The sequence below is a fragment of the Haemaphysalis longicornis genome, unplaced genomic scaffold, assembly GCF_048455015.1.
Source record: "Haemaphysalis longicornis isolate Haplotype H1 unplaced genomic scaffold, Haemaphysalis longicornis Haplotype H1 scaffold_7, whole genome shotgun sequence".
Classification (NCBI taxonomy): domain Eukaryota; kingdom Metazoa; phylum Arthropoda; class Arachnida; order Ixodida; family Ixodidae; genus Haemaphysalis; species Haemaphysalis longicornis.
Window position 1 is genome coordinate 145,605,058 of NW_027526422.1, and position 15,597 is coordinate 145,620,654.

Here is a 15,597-nt window from a genome sequence, read left to right on the forward strand (position 1 = left end):
TTTCAAGCTACTAAAATTGTTGGGGTGTGCCATACAAGTCCCCTTTATTTAGCGAATAGAAAGCCTGATGCACATCTGAGGCGAAATGTAAGTGAATGACCGGGAAGACCCGATTATTTAAGGTAAAATACACGTTGGCCGGTTTTGACAATAGTAAGTAAAAAACACATGCGTTAAGATAGTGCAGAATGGCTACGGGTCATGCAAAATAAAAGCCAGCACAATAAGGTCAGAGCTCCCGCTCGTGCTGTGTCAGTCAGAGCAAGAAACAACGTATAAAAATTGCGCGTTGCCTCGACGGGTTGACTGCGAGCTATGCAATGACTGGCAAATTGCATTTCATTGCATTGAACAAACCTATATTCAAGTCACAGTAAGAGGTGTGAGAGGGGAGCGGGAGAGCGTGGGGTGTAACAGCGGAGAGCGGAAGGGTTACGTTGCAGGGGTGGCAGATAACTCGTTTTTTGACGATATTTGCAGTGAAGCAGGCAGATGCAGGGCGATTTTTCTGATGCGACGTACGCAGATAGGTTTTCAGCATTTTATTGCGTAAGCACGCTGAAGGCATGTTGTGTAGCTACATGCAGTGTCGCGCCATTTATAAATATTTCTTTATAATTCGCAAAAATGACATTTAATCAGGCTGTCTAAGGTTGGCACATTAAAAATTTGAGGTTATGCGGTTTCGCAGTATATAGCATAGCAAAGCAACCCTCCAACCCACCGCGGTGGCTCAGTGGCTAAGGCGTTGCGCTGCTGAGCACGAGGTCGCGGGTTCGATTCCCGGCCGCGGCGGTCGCTTTTCTGGTGGAGGTGAAAAGCAAACACGCCCGTGTGTACGCGATTTCGGCGCACGTTAAAGATCCCCAGGTAATCAAAATTAATCTGGAGCCCTCCACTACGGCGCGCCTCATCGCCTGCGTTGCTTCGGCGCGTTAATCCCTACAATCAACATCAAAACAACCCTCCATTTTTAAATTACAACTCTGCGAAATTACTAAGCAAACCTGAAAATAACAACGGAAGGAGTTCTGTGCTGGAATCCACCACGTGTCTCGTGTTCGTTACATGGAAGTATTTGGCCTTACATGACCTATTAATCAGTGATTCATTCAACGAAGTCTGCTTGTGCGGGCCTGTGTGGCTCAACACATCTTTTTTCAACCAACCACTTCCATGATTTGAACTTCAGTTCTTCTGGTAAGCGTCCGTTCTCCTCACAGAAGTTAGCAGGGTACAAGAACAAAACCTTGGAGTGCTGGTGGCACCTGTAATGATTAGAACTAGTGGAAAGAAGTTTTGTGGGCTGCTATTTTGGCTGTATTACCTTTTGTGGACTAATATAGTCGTACTAAAGAAACTGACGAGTGCGGGTGAAAGGTTTTGCAACGTGCGATATTGTTCTTTCATGCAGCAGACAGGAAGGGCACAGTGTGAAGGGGCCATGAAGACAAAATACGAATTTGTTTTATTCAAAAGAATTGGTGTTTTATAGTAGCCTTAACTGTTGTACGTCTGCAAACGACGCTTCAATCCCGAAGAAATTGGACATTTTAATGAAAATTTCAATTCCCCCGGCTAAATCGGGTTTCGTGGCGTAAGCAATGACGCATTCAGGAAATGTGCCTGACGCGGATGTTAGTATGTTGAATAGGTATGCTGCGAACTGCGAAAAGTGTCTTGTTGTCTTTTGCTTACTCTCCGCCTTAATCGGTGGGGCCACAATATCGCACAGAGACCGCTGTCAGCACTTGCACTGTTTTTGAACGCAATGTAGCTTGCTTAATTTTGTTAAGGTTCAGAGTAATCGTTCGTGAAAGATTGAGTACGCTTAACTAGCAGGGTCGCTTAAATGGCAATATCGCTAAAGCCAGTTGGCCAGTGTCGTGTTGACAGGACCAGCGCGCCCGACGGCTGTGCTGCTTCAGTCAGCATAGTGCACGCCTTAATTACGGATGCTTCTTGTTTACGTGTTCATTCATAACTTCCACTGTTTACGCCACCATTCTTACTGCTATAAAAGAATGTGCACCACATTTATGCGGAAATAGCTAATTCTGTAACATTTAATCCCTGTTCAATTTGCGTGAAATTTTGCCGGCCTTAGCCAGTCGAGTTCAGTGCGGAGCGCTGACTGGGCTGTCGCATGCCTGTTCGGTTTCAACCATCATAAATCTTATATTAGCGAAGATAGCGTTAATGGTGGTGTCATTGTTATGCTAACCAAGTAATCTTTCGAGTGAACCAATCTTGCATTTTTGCGTCATGGCCCCTCGAACTAACAGTTTACTGTTAACAGCACAGCCAGAACCTGCATCATTGCGAATTATCAAACACCACTCAGGAAAAATTTCTATGAAATACGTGGTATTAGCGAATGAAGACGGATGTGCGTACCTACCATCTGCCGCATCGCGTGATGTCGGGATCGTCGGTGCACCTTCGCTTTCTTTCCTTAGTGTTTAAAAAAAACTGTTCAGAGATAGTAGCTTAAAACAAGTATCCTGGTTCTGAAGGATAATAATCTAGCAGTGGTCAGATATGTTTCTAAAGGTGGCAACGAAATCAAGCATCCAGTGAGAAACTGTAGAGTGTGTGGCACACTATGTAATAAAACCAGTGCCTGTGCAAATGCAGGCAAGGTGCTTCAGAGGACACGCAGCGAACCCACGCACTACACTATGAACCAGGCATGCGTTGCCAGAAAATGAAGGCCTCAGGGGGAGTAAACGTATCTTTTTTTTCACGTGCGGGTTTCAACTAGAGCGGGCAATACAATTTCGTCCGCTGCACGTAGTACGCCACGGGTGTGAAAAAATATAACAAGCCATCTTCCCCTACAGAAGTGGAAGGCCAGTTACGCCATTTTGAATGTCACCGTTGAATAAATATTCACGTTGTACGTATTGAGAACGTCAAACATCACGAATGAATGAAGCAGACAGATATAAAAAAATTCCCCGCATTTCCCCGAGGGGAAGAATGTGAAAGTGCGAATGCACGAGTTGAATTTGCGCGGTTCGGTAATGTTCGCGAAAGAGAGATCACACACACACACACAACTACAAAGAAAGAAAGATGCATTTATTCACAGACACCTATTTGTGTTGTCGTTGTACTTGATTGCTAGAGCGGATCTCAGCTTTGAAATTTCGTGTCAGTACTCCTTTAAGCGGGTGCATTAGCCCTTCTCACGCCCGATTCCTGGCCAATCCGCCACGTGGGTATGTGCCATGTCAGCGGCTAGGCAGTGCGCGCCCATCTCCCCCCGTTGCCAAGGAAGACGAGGAGATTCCTGGCCAATCCCCCACGTGGGTATGTGCCATGTCAGCGGCCAGGCAGCGCGCGCCCATCTCCCCCCGTTGCCAAGGAAGACGAGGAGCGCGCGCACCCGCAGCTGTTGCTATGCGGACGGCGGCGGACGCTTCAGGCTCGCTTAAGAAGTGCATTCGCACTTAAAAAATGCCGACCCCTGAGATACTAACAGCTCCGCCCTGAAAGGCGCTATGAGGACGTATGCCAGCAGTAGGAATGTCATCTTTAAAGGGACACTGAAGTGAATTTGTCAAGCTCCCGTTTTTGCTTGCACTGCGTAGACTGGCTCAAATTAGCACACTTTTCATCGTTTATCCGGTTGACAAATCGGTAATTATTTTACAAAGCGCGAAAGAAGAAAAACTACCATGCGCGGTTTGCGGCGGCCGCACCAACTAAGACTGTGACGTTGGGAGGAGGGGCGCCGTGATTGGACGATGCCCAAGGTTAGCAATCACACAAGTTTCGGTTTCGGTTTCGGTTCTGTAAAACATAATCAATGGCTTTGTTGGATGGGCATTCTCAATATCTCAGTAATCATCGTACCGCGCTTCTGCCATGTTGTCGGCTGTAAAATGCACAAGATAAGCCTCCCAGGACGGCTTGTAGTCGTAGCATTCACTAGCCGAGACCTACGCAGTGCATGAACGCCCTCCGCGTACCCGCAGACGCCCAAATGTCATGCGCTTTTCCCCCATATTTGGAGCTTGCCTCCCTCATGCCTGTATCGTAAAAAGCGTGTTCGCACCAGGCCAAGGGTCTGTTCATTCTGGCCTGTGCCCACTGCCTGCAAGCAGTCGGTGCTTATGGCAATAGCACGCCAACGAGAACTCGCTAGCGCGCCAGTGCCAGCCTGCGCGCGTTTTGTGAACTAGTTCTTGTAGCCATGAACGTTGTGGGCCAAAAAAAGGTGAACTCAATATAGAAAACATCGGCGGAAAACAAAAAATTAACTTACAAAAAAAAAAAGCACCTACCCGCGGGGATTCGAACTCGTGACTCGCAAAACTTTCGCGGGGACATACCCAGCGCCCCAGACCGCTGAGCCACGGAGCGGGACGCGAAGGCTTTGCTAATATAGGGTATATATTGTACAACCGGTTTACACTTTTATTTAGTTTTGGCATTTCAAGCAGCTAAGGTGACTATTTGTTGTACTGCGATCGTGCAGTAAGCGTCGCCCGAGTTTCCACAGTAGCTCACGTCTAGCAATTGCATTTCGTAGACGGAAAAGCGTTCGCAGATGCGTAGTCGTGCTGCTGACCGCTGTGCTTGTTCGCCCAGCGCAAAAAAGTGCTTCCCGCGCCCTAGTTTTACGCTGTACGGTAAAAATATCAGTTGATTTTATTTCGTTAGTACCTATATTGACTTCGCTGACTCTTCTCCCGCCTTCAAGAGGCCTTATATTTTCCTACTGGCGTACCAGTCAGCGAAGCGTCGCCTGTGCGCTTGTGTGAAGCGACCTTGACTTGGAGCTAGATACAGTGTACAAACAAACCAAGTAAAGAAAGGCACATTCTTCCATTCACAAACGTGTCCTGGCTTCGTTTCAACTAAGCGAACGAATTGCGACTAAGCAATTTTTTTTTTCACCTCCTTGATTGCGACGACCCGCCGGCGGCCGGCGGACGAAACGCTGGGCCGACTGACTCTGTCGGCCGGGGAGCCGTGCAGTAGCGCAGCCGTGGCGCAGCCAATTGCCAGCTCATCCCCTCCTGACGTCACACGAAAACGCCACAGAAAATGGGCGAGCGTAAAGAGAGGAGGACAGCATTTTCGAATTAGTTTTTATACTAAATAAAATCGCGTAAACGCGCCTAGAGTGGTCGAAACATGGCCTGGGGACTCCGGACTACAATTTGCGCTAGTAATCCCGCAATGTTTACATATCACTTCAGTGTCCCTTTAACGGGATTCCGAAGCTCGTCTTGAACATGGTACGAAAGTGAAGTAAGTTAGGCAATGGTATCTGAGTGCCTGACTATATGTGCAGTGGACAATGAGCAATTTCTTTTTGAATGTCTACAGCAGTTCTCTGTCGCTTCTTCCGGCTTCTCCCGATCATTGTGCGCTTGGACGTCATTTTGGCCTTCACTTGTTTATAACGCAATTGACATTCCTAGAAGGAAACACTTTTTTTCCATTATCTTGGGTGAAAATAAAGTATTCTGCAGGCGTTGCGTGCCCATCGTTGGCAGACGCTGTTGATGCCGAGAGTTTTAGGAAATTACGATCGCTTGCAGAATGCGGACGCACTATCATACGCCTTCAGATTTATACTTTTTATGTAAATTGTCCAGTTCCAGCCCTCGATACCAGACCTAAACATACTTTGTCAAGATGTCTATCCTGAAGCTGCTGAGAAGGCAGCAGGGATGTCTTTTTGAACAGCGTGAACTTTCGTGGTTCGTAATAATGGATTATTTACTAATTTTCTATTTTTGATGAGCACAGAAAACATCTGCGTTCAGTGACTATGTGAAACATAGCGAACAAAATGAATGAGCTTACAACTGCTCGCCGCTTTATAGTGAACTGCGGCAAGCATTTCTACAATGTATCGGGATTTCAGCGTCGTAGGAGCAAAAATGCGGGTACATTTGTTGACAGCACTTCGCAACTGGCGCTTAGAAAAAAATCATTAGTGAATAAAGTCTCACGAACCTGCGACGACTCAACTAATCAAGCCAAGTGCATCGCTGACATTGCAGCATTGCCTCTTGCGGACGCTGAACATGCTGGAAAGGCATTGGTTTCACACGCCAGCACCCGCATCCATAATTATATGCAGAGAAATTGGCTGCGTACAAACAGATCTCGCTGCGTTACATTCTATAAAGATCTAAAACAATCAATCAGCGGAAATGGCTTCCTTCGACTCGATTCAATTCGATGGTGGTTTATTTATCACACAAAAAAAAACATAATACAGGAGAAGGTCCCGAAGTCAATGACTGCAGGGGGACCTTATTGATCAAAGCCCTATTGATTAAAGCTATAAGCCAGAAGTTGCCAACCGACGTCTGCACGATCAGGTCTATTACCGCCTTGAGTAAATGTTGCATTAACTTACACAGCATTACCTGCGGCTCCGGAGAGCAATAAAAGTGCAGCAGAACTAGGTCTTTTTATGTGCAATAATTCTGTGAACACTGGTTCTGTTTTGCGAATTCGGGCGGTATATGCTACCAGAACTGAGAGTTGCGAGGCCCTGTAAGCTCTGTTGCATCAGAGGTTGCTTCAGGAATCTATTTTACGATTTTCACATCACACATCAAACGCACAGAGATCTCGTATAGGTGGATTTGTGCCCAGAATACACTGTCAAGTTGAAAGTGTGAACTGTGACTTTTGTGAAGGGTTTCTGGCCATCCCATGTTAATTACAGGGATCTCGTATAGGTTGATTTGTGCCCAGAATACATTGTCAAGTTGAAAGTGTGAACTGTGACTTTTGTGAAGGGTTTCTGGCCATTCCATGTTAATTACCGAGCTGAAGCCACTGACCTGAATGCTGGGACGTAGTGCCATGTTATGGAAATAGCGCAGTGTATTTTCCATCATTGAAGCAATGAAGCCATGATTTAGGCATCAGTTCCATCCAGGTCAACAATCGAAAGGGAGAGCAATGTAGATACTATGGCTTGTTGCTTGTCTTCATAACGCCTATTTAAAAATTATTTTCTGAATTTTCAGGAAACTATTGCGCTTTTAAACGTGCCTTAGGTTTTTTGGGGGGGGGAACTGACATTTTCAGGTGCCTGTGTTCTCACCTGGAGACACGGTGAAAATCATCGATGATCTTCAAAGAATGAAAACGCTCCAGGTGAAACATGGTGGCTTTGCTGACACCATGTCACAGGTGAAGTAAATCTCTCTTTTCGATTAACCTGTCGTTTGTTTAAGATAATAAATAAGGTGCAATGCTACATTTTAATGCACAATTTTTTATGGTTCTTGTGGCAGTTTCAGTTCTGATAATTTTATTCACATGTCAGTGAGAAAATTCAGACGTGAGCTGTCCACTATTAGCTTTCACGCATTGCATGACATAGCAATCTTTTTATGAATGATTAAGAAATTTTAGGGCGTAATAATTGTGATTTATGTGTCCTTGGTTCAATGGTTATTTTGTTGCTTCATGTCCTGCATTTCTGGCTGCATGCATTAAATTTTTACCATCTAGGAACGGTGGTATGAAAGCTGTAAGAGCACTAGGAAACCTCCAAAAATTTCGTTTGTAGGAGTGTGCAGACATGACTAATTCTTAAACAGTGCAGAATACGAGATGGAGAAGACGGAACAGCGCTTGTCAGGTGTTCCTCTGCTTGTGCCTTGTTATCTCCGCTGTTTAAGTAGGCATCTGAAGTGACTAGTGTAATTTTCTTTTCTGTGTGGACATGAAGTCCTTGGATGCAGTAGCTACACTGATATCTCCATCAGATTCATAATCCTCTCGTGACATTAGTTGAAATCAGTCATGTCTCATACCTCTTCCTGGACGGGTAGAAGTTCTGGGCTATTTGCGCCACGATGCGTCATTCAACTTTTCTTGGCCCATCCTGCTCGAAAAGGCAGTCTTGCGCCGAACTATTCCAAGGCGGTGCCGCAAAATGTGAGGCAGCGGTGAAATGACGTCCAATGCCAGTCGTATTGCGTAGGGAGCAGCAGCGACTGACCTGTTCAGCTGCCATTTACCAGGGGGCGCGCTCCGACAGACTCCCTAAAGAGCTAACGCGCTGAATTACTAATCACAATTTTTTGGTTTCCGAGTGGGGGCGCGGTTTTAGAGGACTTTGTAGTTAACTTGGGGGCCTCGCAGTGGGCAATCTTTGTTCCTAAATATAGCCTCACTGCACAGCGCGCAGCGCCGTGGTGCAAGCGTCGTCACTAGAACCACTAAATAAGCTACGCTCAAGAGTAACCACACTGACACACGGCGGCAGCCATTTTTGTGCCTGACGCCAGGGTGGCCAGCTTTATAGGCTCTATTGCGGCTGACATTTACGGACGGAATTGCTCCGGGCGCCTTTTGGCAACCATGACAGCTGTGTTTACTTTTCGAAGATTTAGAGACAGCGCGCCGGTGTGATAGGGTCAGGCTCGGTTACGCTAGCGCAGTTTATTTAGTGGCTCTATGTTACGCTAGAGCCACTAATTAAGCTACGATTTTTAAGTGGCTACAGGTTGCGCTAGGCCACGGTCGTTCTTTCTCAGCTGGAAGCGATGCAGGCGTTTTCCACCTTACCGCCAGGTGGAGCAGCGCAGTACAGAGCAGCACGGTTTTGCTACTTTGTCTGGGGGCTTAAAAAGTTACTCTCAAGGTGTTATGCAGCCACACTGCGCTCCGAAGATCACGACTTATCGAAGAGCATGCGCGCGGCAACACAGAGGCAGCAAAATGTCAGCGCCCATGGGCTCTCCGGGTTAAACAAATGTCCCTTGACGCGTTTCGACCAATGGCCGCTGTCGGCGGCATACAACAAAGACAGAAAAGAGTGCCGCTACTCTGGAACCTGATCTAGTGGCTGTAGTCGTCACCAGCAGTTGTTGGTTAGTTGGGTATTGTCAAAAACAAAAAATAAAATAGTTTTGATGTCCAGTGGGACCCATGTAATTTTAAGTTATCGCGAGTGCGCTTGCTCTTCCAAAGGTTACATACCCCGTGCCGTGCGTGTCGGATGAAATAACAGACGCGGCAGTTGCACCAGCGGGAGGGAGTATTCTGTTAAGCTAGCAGCCATCTGCGAGTAAGTTTGAGCTCACTGTTAACACAACTATCGTAATAACTCCAAAAAATGACGTCATTTCACGCCTCAGCCAACCGAACTGCGTTACATGGAGTTTTTTTACGTGCATAGATCACGATAAGGCTTTTGCGTCGGTCGACTGAACATGGTCTAATCCGCTCTGTGGGTGTGTTTGCGGCACAGCAATGCTTTTTGGCAGGGGGGAGGGGGGGGGTCATTCTCACTCGAATAAGCACGCTGTCTTTTTCATCTTATTAGAGCGTTTTTTTGGGCCCGGGTATAGGCGAGGGGCCATCGGTAGTTTGCTAAAGGAATTTAAAAATGTCTGCTGTCGATGAACTGTTTGCTGCTGATGATGATGAAATCTTTGCTCTTGCTGTTGATGAAGAGAAAACGTTAATAAACACTGGTACGTTCGTTATTTGGATAAACACGAAGCTGTTGCACGATAGTTTTTACGTAGATGGAATCATGCATTATTTGGTCAATTTAGAACATGGTCTGCTGTATGGTATTTTTCCTCGGGGCTTTGGGAACATCAACATGCATTTTTAATTCCTCTGGTGCCTAGTCAGGTTTAGTTATGCAATGAATCAAATTAAAACTTGTTTTCTCTTCATGCCGTTTTCTCTAAATCCTTGTTTTTTCTGAGCTTTCCTTACTATTTTTTACGTCTCTCTGTTCTCAACTGGTCAAATATCAAGTTAAACTGTTACCAGCGTAGGAGTAAAAGGCGGCATTTTTTATATCTCTGGTCTTCTGTGTATTGTTTTTCATCACTACAGCAATGTTGTGATATCCTGAAAATTCATCTTTCACCTATCTGAAGTCTGCATAAGTGTAGCTATTAAAAGCATCGGTTATCTTTACTTTTCTATTAGATATCGCTGTGCCAGCTTTTAGGTTTTAATTATCGGAACATGTATTCTCTAACTCATTAGAAAATTGGTCGGTGCAGTATTCGTCGAATTTTGAGCAGGAGCCATTAATTATATCTTCTTTGTGTGTACAGCAAACAAAAAATTGGAAAGAATGTGTTTGAATAGAAATCTGGTTTCAGACAGACCTGTACTGCCCCAAAATTTCTCCTTTGATGCTTCAAAGCTGCTCCAAAACTCGTATTTTTTACTTCTCCATAGCTGCAGCAAAAAAGCACTATTCCTGCTCCATTAGCTGCTCTGAAAGGCTACAGCCCGCTTCCAACCCTATCTCCAGTCGTCTTCTATTCCGCACCTCTACCACTCTTACGGGCCAAGCAAACACCCTGTCTGGGAAAGTTGTTCTAAGAGCTGAGCTGTTTAAGCCTGATTCGTGCCTGCCGTCGCCCAAACATCGGTGCAGCAAAGTGGAGAGGAAGCAAATGCTAGGACAAGAAGTTTGAGGGTGTGGCGGCAGAGTTGACGAGTTGTTATGGGTAGTGTGCGTCACAAGAAACAAAGGCGTTCCTGTAGTCGGAATGTTAACCAGGTTCCTCGCGTTATGAAACCGGCGTCTATCTGACTACCCTATCATAGCAAGCGGGGCACTCAGCATTTCCTTTGCGTCTGTAGCGGCGGTGTTGACTTTAGAATTTGGCTAAGTTGGACATTGGCGGGATTGTGGACTTTACTCAGTTTTCACGGAGAAAGTTGCGCTTTTAACAGCGGAGCCGTTTAAGCTCGAGTTCTATCCGTGACTAGCATGGCTCAAAACTCGGCTTAGCAAAGTGGAGAAGAGGGGGAAAAATGGCAGGCCATGAAGTGGGAGGAAAAGTGGCCTGGAGGGAGGGAGAGCGGACGAGCAGGTGCGGGGAGGGCGGGTCGCGGTGCAGATGTTCGGGTGGGGAGGCGCGCGTCTGGTATTGGCTGAGCCCAGCGATGACGTAAGCTCTGATGTGCAGGTATTGGCGTAGTTGAGGGGGAGCATGTGTGCGCTACGGTATCAATGTCCGATCTACCAATAACTCGTCGATTGATTATGAGATTTAACGTGCCGATGCTATACAGGTGGTGAGGCGCGCCGTAGTGGAGGGCTCCGGATTAATTTGGACCACCCGGTGATCTTTAATTTACCCTGAAATCTAGAACACGCGGGCGTTTTCGCTAACAATAAGTTGTGGAGACCAACAAAAGCCAAGTTAAAGGTAGTTAAGACTACCAGCTCCTGCTTTTCCTCAATCTTCGCATCTCAGTTGCGAAGGTGGCGAAATCTTTTTATTACACATCTTTGTTTAATAAACAAACCCGAGGTCCTTATGCACTGGAGGTACACCTGGGGTATGAGGCACACTCTACAGTCATAGACAAGTGAAATTAGAACACAACAATATGAATCAGAACGCGCAACATCGAAGAATATGGACGGTGGAGGTAAAATAATGGCTCGCTAGTGGTGTATTTCCAAGTACACAGTTCAATATTTGTTACTGTAATAAGGCAACACGTGAATTTCTTTGCATGGGAAGAAATCGCGCAATTTGGGTTATTATTCATATTTTCGTGTTCGCCTTTTATTTTTCAGTGACTGTACATGGGGGTAACAGAATAATTTAGACTACCCCAGTATTTTGAACCTGCGCAAGATGTCTATGCAAAAGCACTTTTGTTTTTTGCTGGGAGAAAAATTGATGCCACGGTGCCTATTTTTCTGTTTTAAGCAAAATGACTACTACTAGTCATTTGTCTCGTTTGGCGCTGAGTAAGGATAACAAACTCAGTGCGAACTTGGTACATGAAACAAGGAACGACGTATTTCTACTCGGTGTGCCGTGTTGTCAATACTTGTCCCGCGCATAGCGCTGTTTTGAATCCGCGTTACTATGATCCAACCAGCTAGCGGAACTAGTTAATTTTTCGTACTCGGAGTCCCGTGTCTTGACCGGCTTAGCAATGCCACTGTGCTTGTCCAAGCCACTGTCTCCCCAACCGCTCTAGATGTATGCACAATGGTTTACTCACCGCAGACGTTCCATTTTTGCTGATGAATTTGCAAAAGCAACAAAAAAATCTTGGCGAGTTGGGGAGTGTTCATGGGGAAACGAAGAGCAAAGAACCGAAAACCAGGAAGAACAAATACAACGGGACGGTGCGCGATACAATAGCGCAGTCCATGTTGCGAAAGCAACATGCTTTTCCTTCAGTGCAAAGATTTCGCTTGCAGTTCCTTGCAGGCCCTTGTAAATATTAACAGCTGGGCTGTTGGGATTTGTTGAATATTATAGTAGCGCATATTTCACTTGTGAATGCATTGTGCACTTTGCCTGATGTCTAGTGCCTTGGCAAGACCGGAGTGGTGATCAAAGTCCATCCGACGTGCGATGTTCGGGTACTGGTCGACAGAGGCACCGCATGGACATTCAACCCTCTTTGTTTGACCTCTCTTGGCAGCAGCTCAGCGGAAGACATCAGTTGAGTCAAAATAACTTTCTCTTCACAGAAATTTTCGAATCGATCCTTAAGCCCCCAAAGATTTGTCGGTTTCGTGGAAAATGGGTTCGAGAGCAAGCTGGTAGAACTCGATGCTTTGCAATTCACATGATTTCAAAGACGTATGGGTACGAGCTAGTTGTACTTCATGCTAAACGAGCATTACGCCCAGCAAAACCCAGACGATGGGCGTCTGTCTGGCGCTCCATATGGATTTTGCTGTGCCTAACTTGTTCAACATTCACATGAAGCCAAGTTAACAGGGGATTTTGTCCTGCGGTATCCATAGGTAACTTCCACTTTATATGTTCTGCTCAAAGCAAAGTGCACATGTGTGTAGGCATACATTGGTTTTAATCTCGCTCTGTGCCGTGTAACACATGCTCCTTGAGCAGCTTTCTGATTCTGGAATAGCGGTTCCAGGAGGCTTCATGATTACCTTGAGTAACGTTTTTGTGCAAGAGATATCCAAATAATTCGTAATCATTCATGTCATTGCTTGACCCCATGTCAAAGGTGATGGTAAGGCAGTTTGTGTTGCTTGAACATTGGACCTGTTTTTTATGTAATACAAGTCACCGGTTTTCGCACATACAGAATATGAAATTTTCCCCAAATAAAAAACGTAGGGTGCAAACAATGTACTCATGTGGGGTGTCGATCTCACACCACAATAATTGCGCCGAACTAAGCTGCGGTCATCTATGGTGGGGTCTATGAAAGTTGGATTCACCAAGCTGAGCTTTACTGAGCTGGAAACCAGTGTCATAGTTCCAATACCAGTCCTTTTCCAATACCAAGAAATCCTTTTAGCCTTCCATAACGATCGGCGAAATAATTTTCGTTTAGCATTCAGTGCGGCTAAGATAAGTATTTCTTTAACACTTTTACATGAAGACTACCGTCGATCCTACTTGAACTGCATATCCTAGTGCAGGCCCACATTGTTGCTTTATATAGACAATGCGCTGCACACAGCTTGGAAGCTGGCTGAAAGTGCATTCAGCGGGCGATATTGTATTTTTACGCTGAAAAATAGTTACCTGAACAGAACTTGGCCATATTGTTAAACAAAGTGCATATTTCAAAAAGCTTTATCTTGAATTTTCTGTTCGAGCGTTTCCCAAACTGCCAGTTCTTTTTCCGGCCGCTCAAATCATCTGTTTTTTTTTAATGCACAGGAATATTTGGTATCACTGCAGTTTAACGCCGGCTTTGCGAAGAGAAAACTTCTATTCCTTTGGCAATATTGCAATAATAGTGAATACACTACTTTAGTGCACTTAAAACCAATGTATTGATGTGGATAATGATAATACTCAGTCACATTAGCTTTTTTGTGTGGATGAGCAGATACAAAGAAGCAGACGCTATTATGTGTCCAGATGTGCATGTACATCTGGACACGTAATAGCTCCTATAGCTGTAGGCATGCCCGTTCATACTGGCTTCCAATTCAGTGTATGCACAAGAAAGAAAAATCTTGCAAGCAGCGCACCGTCACTCTAATCACTTTGCCAAATAAGGGTGACTAGTGTTTAAGAATAAATTTACATAGCTACTGAATTATTGCAAAGTGAAAATCGTTTGGCAATGGGCATACTGGTTTTTGGAAATAAGGGAGAATACATAATTGCAGATTTGCACGTGCCATTATGTACGTTTTCGTATTTTAATCAGACGGCAATAAACCACTTTACTCCATGGACAATCCCTGGTGTTAGATATTTGATTCACAGCCACGGTAACCACGTTTATAATGAAAGCTCCAAAACAGTGCCAACATATGTAACGTTTGGGCACACAATAAAGGGACATTGAAGTGAATTAGTGAAGCTCATGTTTTTAGCTAGTCTTTGTAAACCTGCTCAAATGAACACACTCTTCATCTATTATCCGGGCCACAAGTCGGTATTTATATTATAAAGCTTGAAAGAAGAAAACCTACAATACTCGGATTGAGGAGGCCGCGCAAATAACAGGAGTGACGTCAATACAACGTGCTACGTGATTGGACGATGTCCATTATTTGAATTTCGGTTTCAGTTTCGGTTTCCGTTCTGTGAAACAACTCGATTAGCATCCGACTATATCGTTGAATAAGTATTCTTCATATCGCAGTAATCGGCGTACCGCGCTTCTGCCATGTTGTCGGATGTAAAATGCGTCCGATAAGCCTACCAGCACGACATGAAATCGTAGCAACCACTAGCCGAGGCGTACGCAGTGGATGAACGCCCCGCGCGTCTCTGCAGAGAAGTGCAAATGCGATGTGCCTTTCCTCCATCTTTGGAGCTCGCCTGACTCGCGCCTATACTGTAAGACTCGTGTTCGCACCAAGCAAAGGGTCGGGTGATTCGGGAATGTGCCCTCAAGCAGTCGGTGCTTATGGCAACACTACGCCAACGAGAACTCGCAAGCGCGTCAGTGTCAGTCTGCATGCCTTCTGCGAGCTCGCTCATGGTGAAATCAGCGTTACAGCGGAAAAATGATGAATTAATTATCGAAAAAAGTGCCCCAAACAAATAAAGGAAGTTCAAAACAACCAAACATGCTCTATTGGAGATTGGAACTTCCGACTTGCAAAACAACACTAGTGTTCCAGACCACTCGGCCTTAAGCCAGCGATTCGAGGGGCGGAAATGTGAAGTATATAATGTGAAGCTAGTTTACATTATAATTCAGTTTCAGAATTTTAAGCAGCTTAGAAGAGTATTTCTTGTATAGCGCTCGTGCGAGTAAACGTCCCCCAAATTCCAACAACATCTGATGCCTACCGACTGCATTCCTTAGACAGAACGGCGTTCGCAGATGTGTGATCGTGCTGCTCGTCGCTGTGCTAGTTCACTCAGCGCAAAAAGTGCTTCCCGTAACCTGGGTTTACGCTGCACGAAAAAAGTATGGATTGATTTTAATTTCTGAGTATTTATATTAATATCGGTGACTTTTCTCCCGCATTCAAATGGTTTTAGATTTTTCTACTAGCACACAGTCAGCGAAGCGTCGCATGTGCGCTTGTGTGGAGCGAGTTGGAATTAGAGCTTTACATAGTATATAACAAACAAAAGGTACATTCGTCCTGGGAAAACGTGCCGTGGCTTAGTTGTGGCTTAGTTTCAATTGAGCAAA

At 45.3% G+C, this 15,597-nt stretch overlaps 1 protein-coding gene across 1 annotated transcript in view; it reads left to right on the forward strand.

Moving 5' to 3' along the window:
* The window catches only part of LOC144147099 (E3 ubiquitin-protein ligase MIB2-like), a 145,123-nt gene that overhangs the window by 72,292 nt on the left and 57,234 nt on the right, over positions 1-15,597 (forward strand). Inside the window, exons 9-10 of the mRNA XM_077679158.1 lie at positions 7,072-7,176; positions 12,314-12,449. Of these exons, the coding sequence (XP_077535284.1) occupies positions 7,072-7,176; positions 12,314-12,449 (241 nt within the window). The remainder of the gene's footprint in view (positions 1-7,071; positions 7,177-12,313; positions 12,450-15,597) is intronic.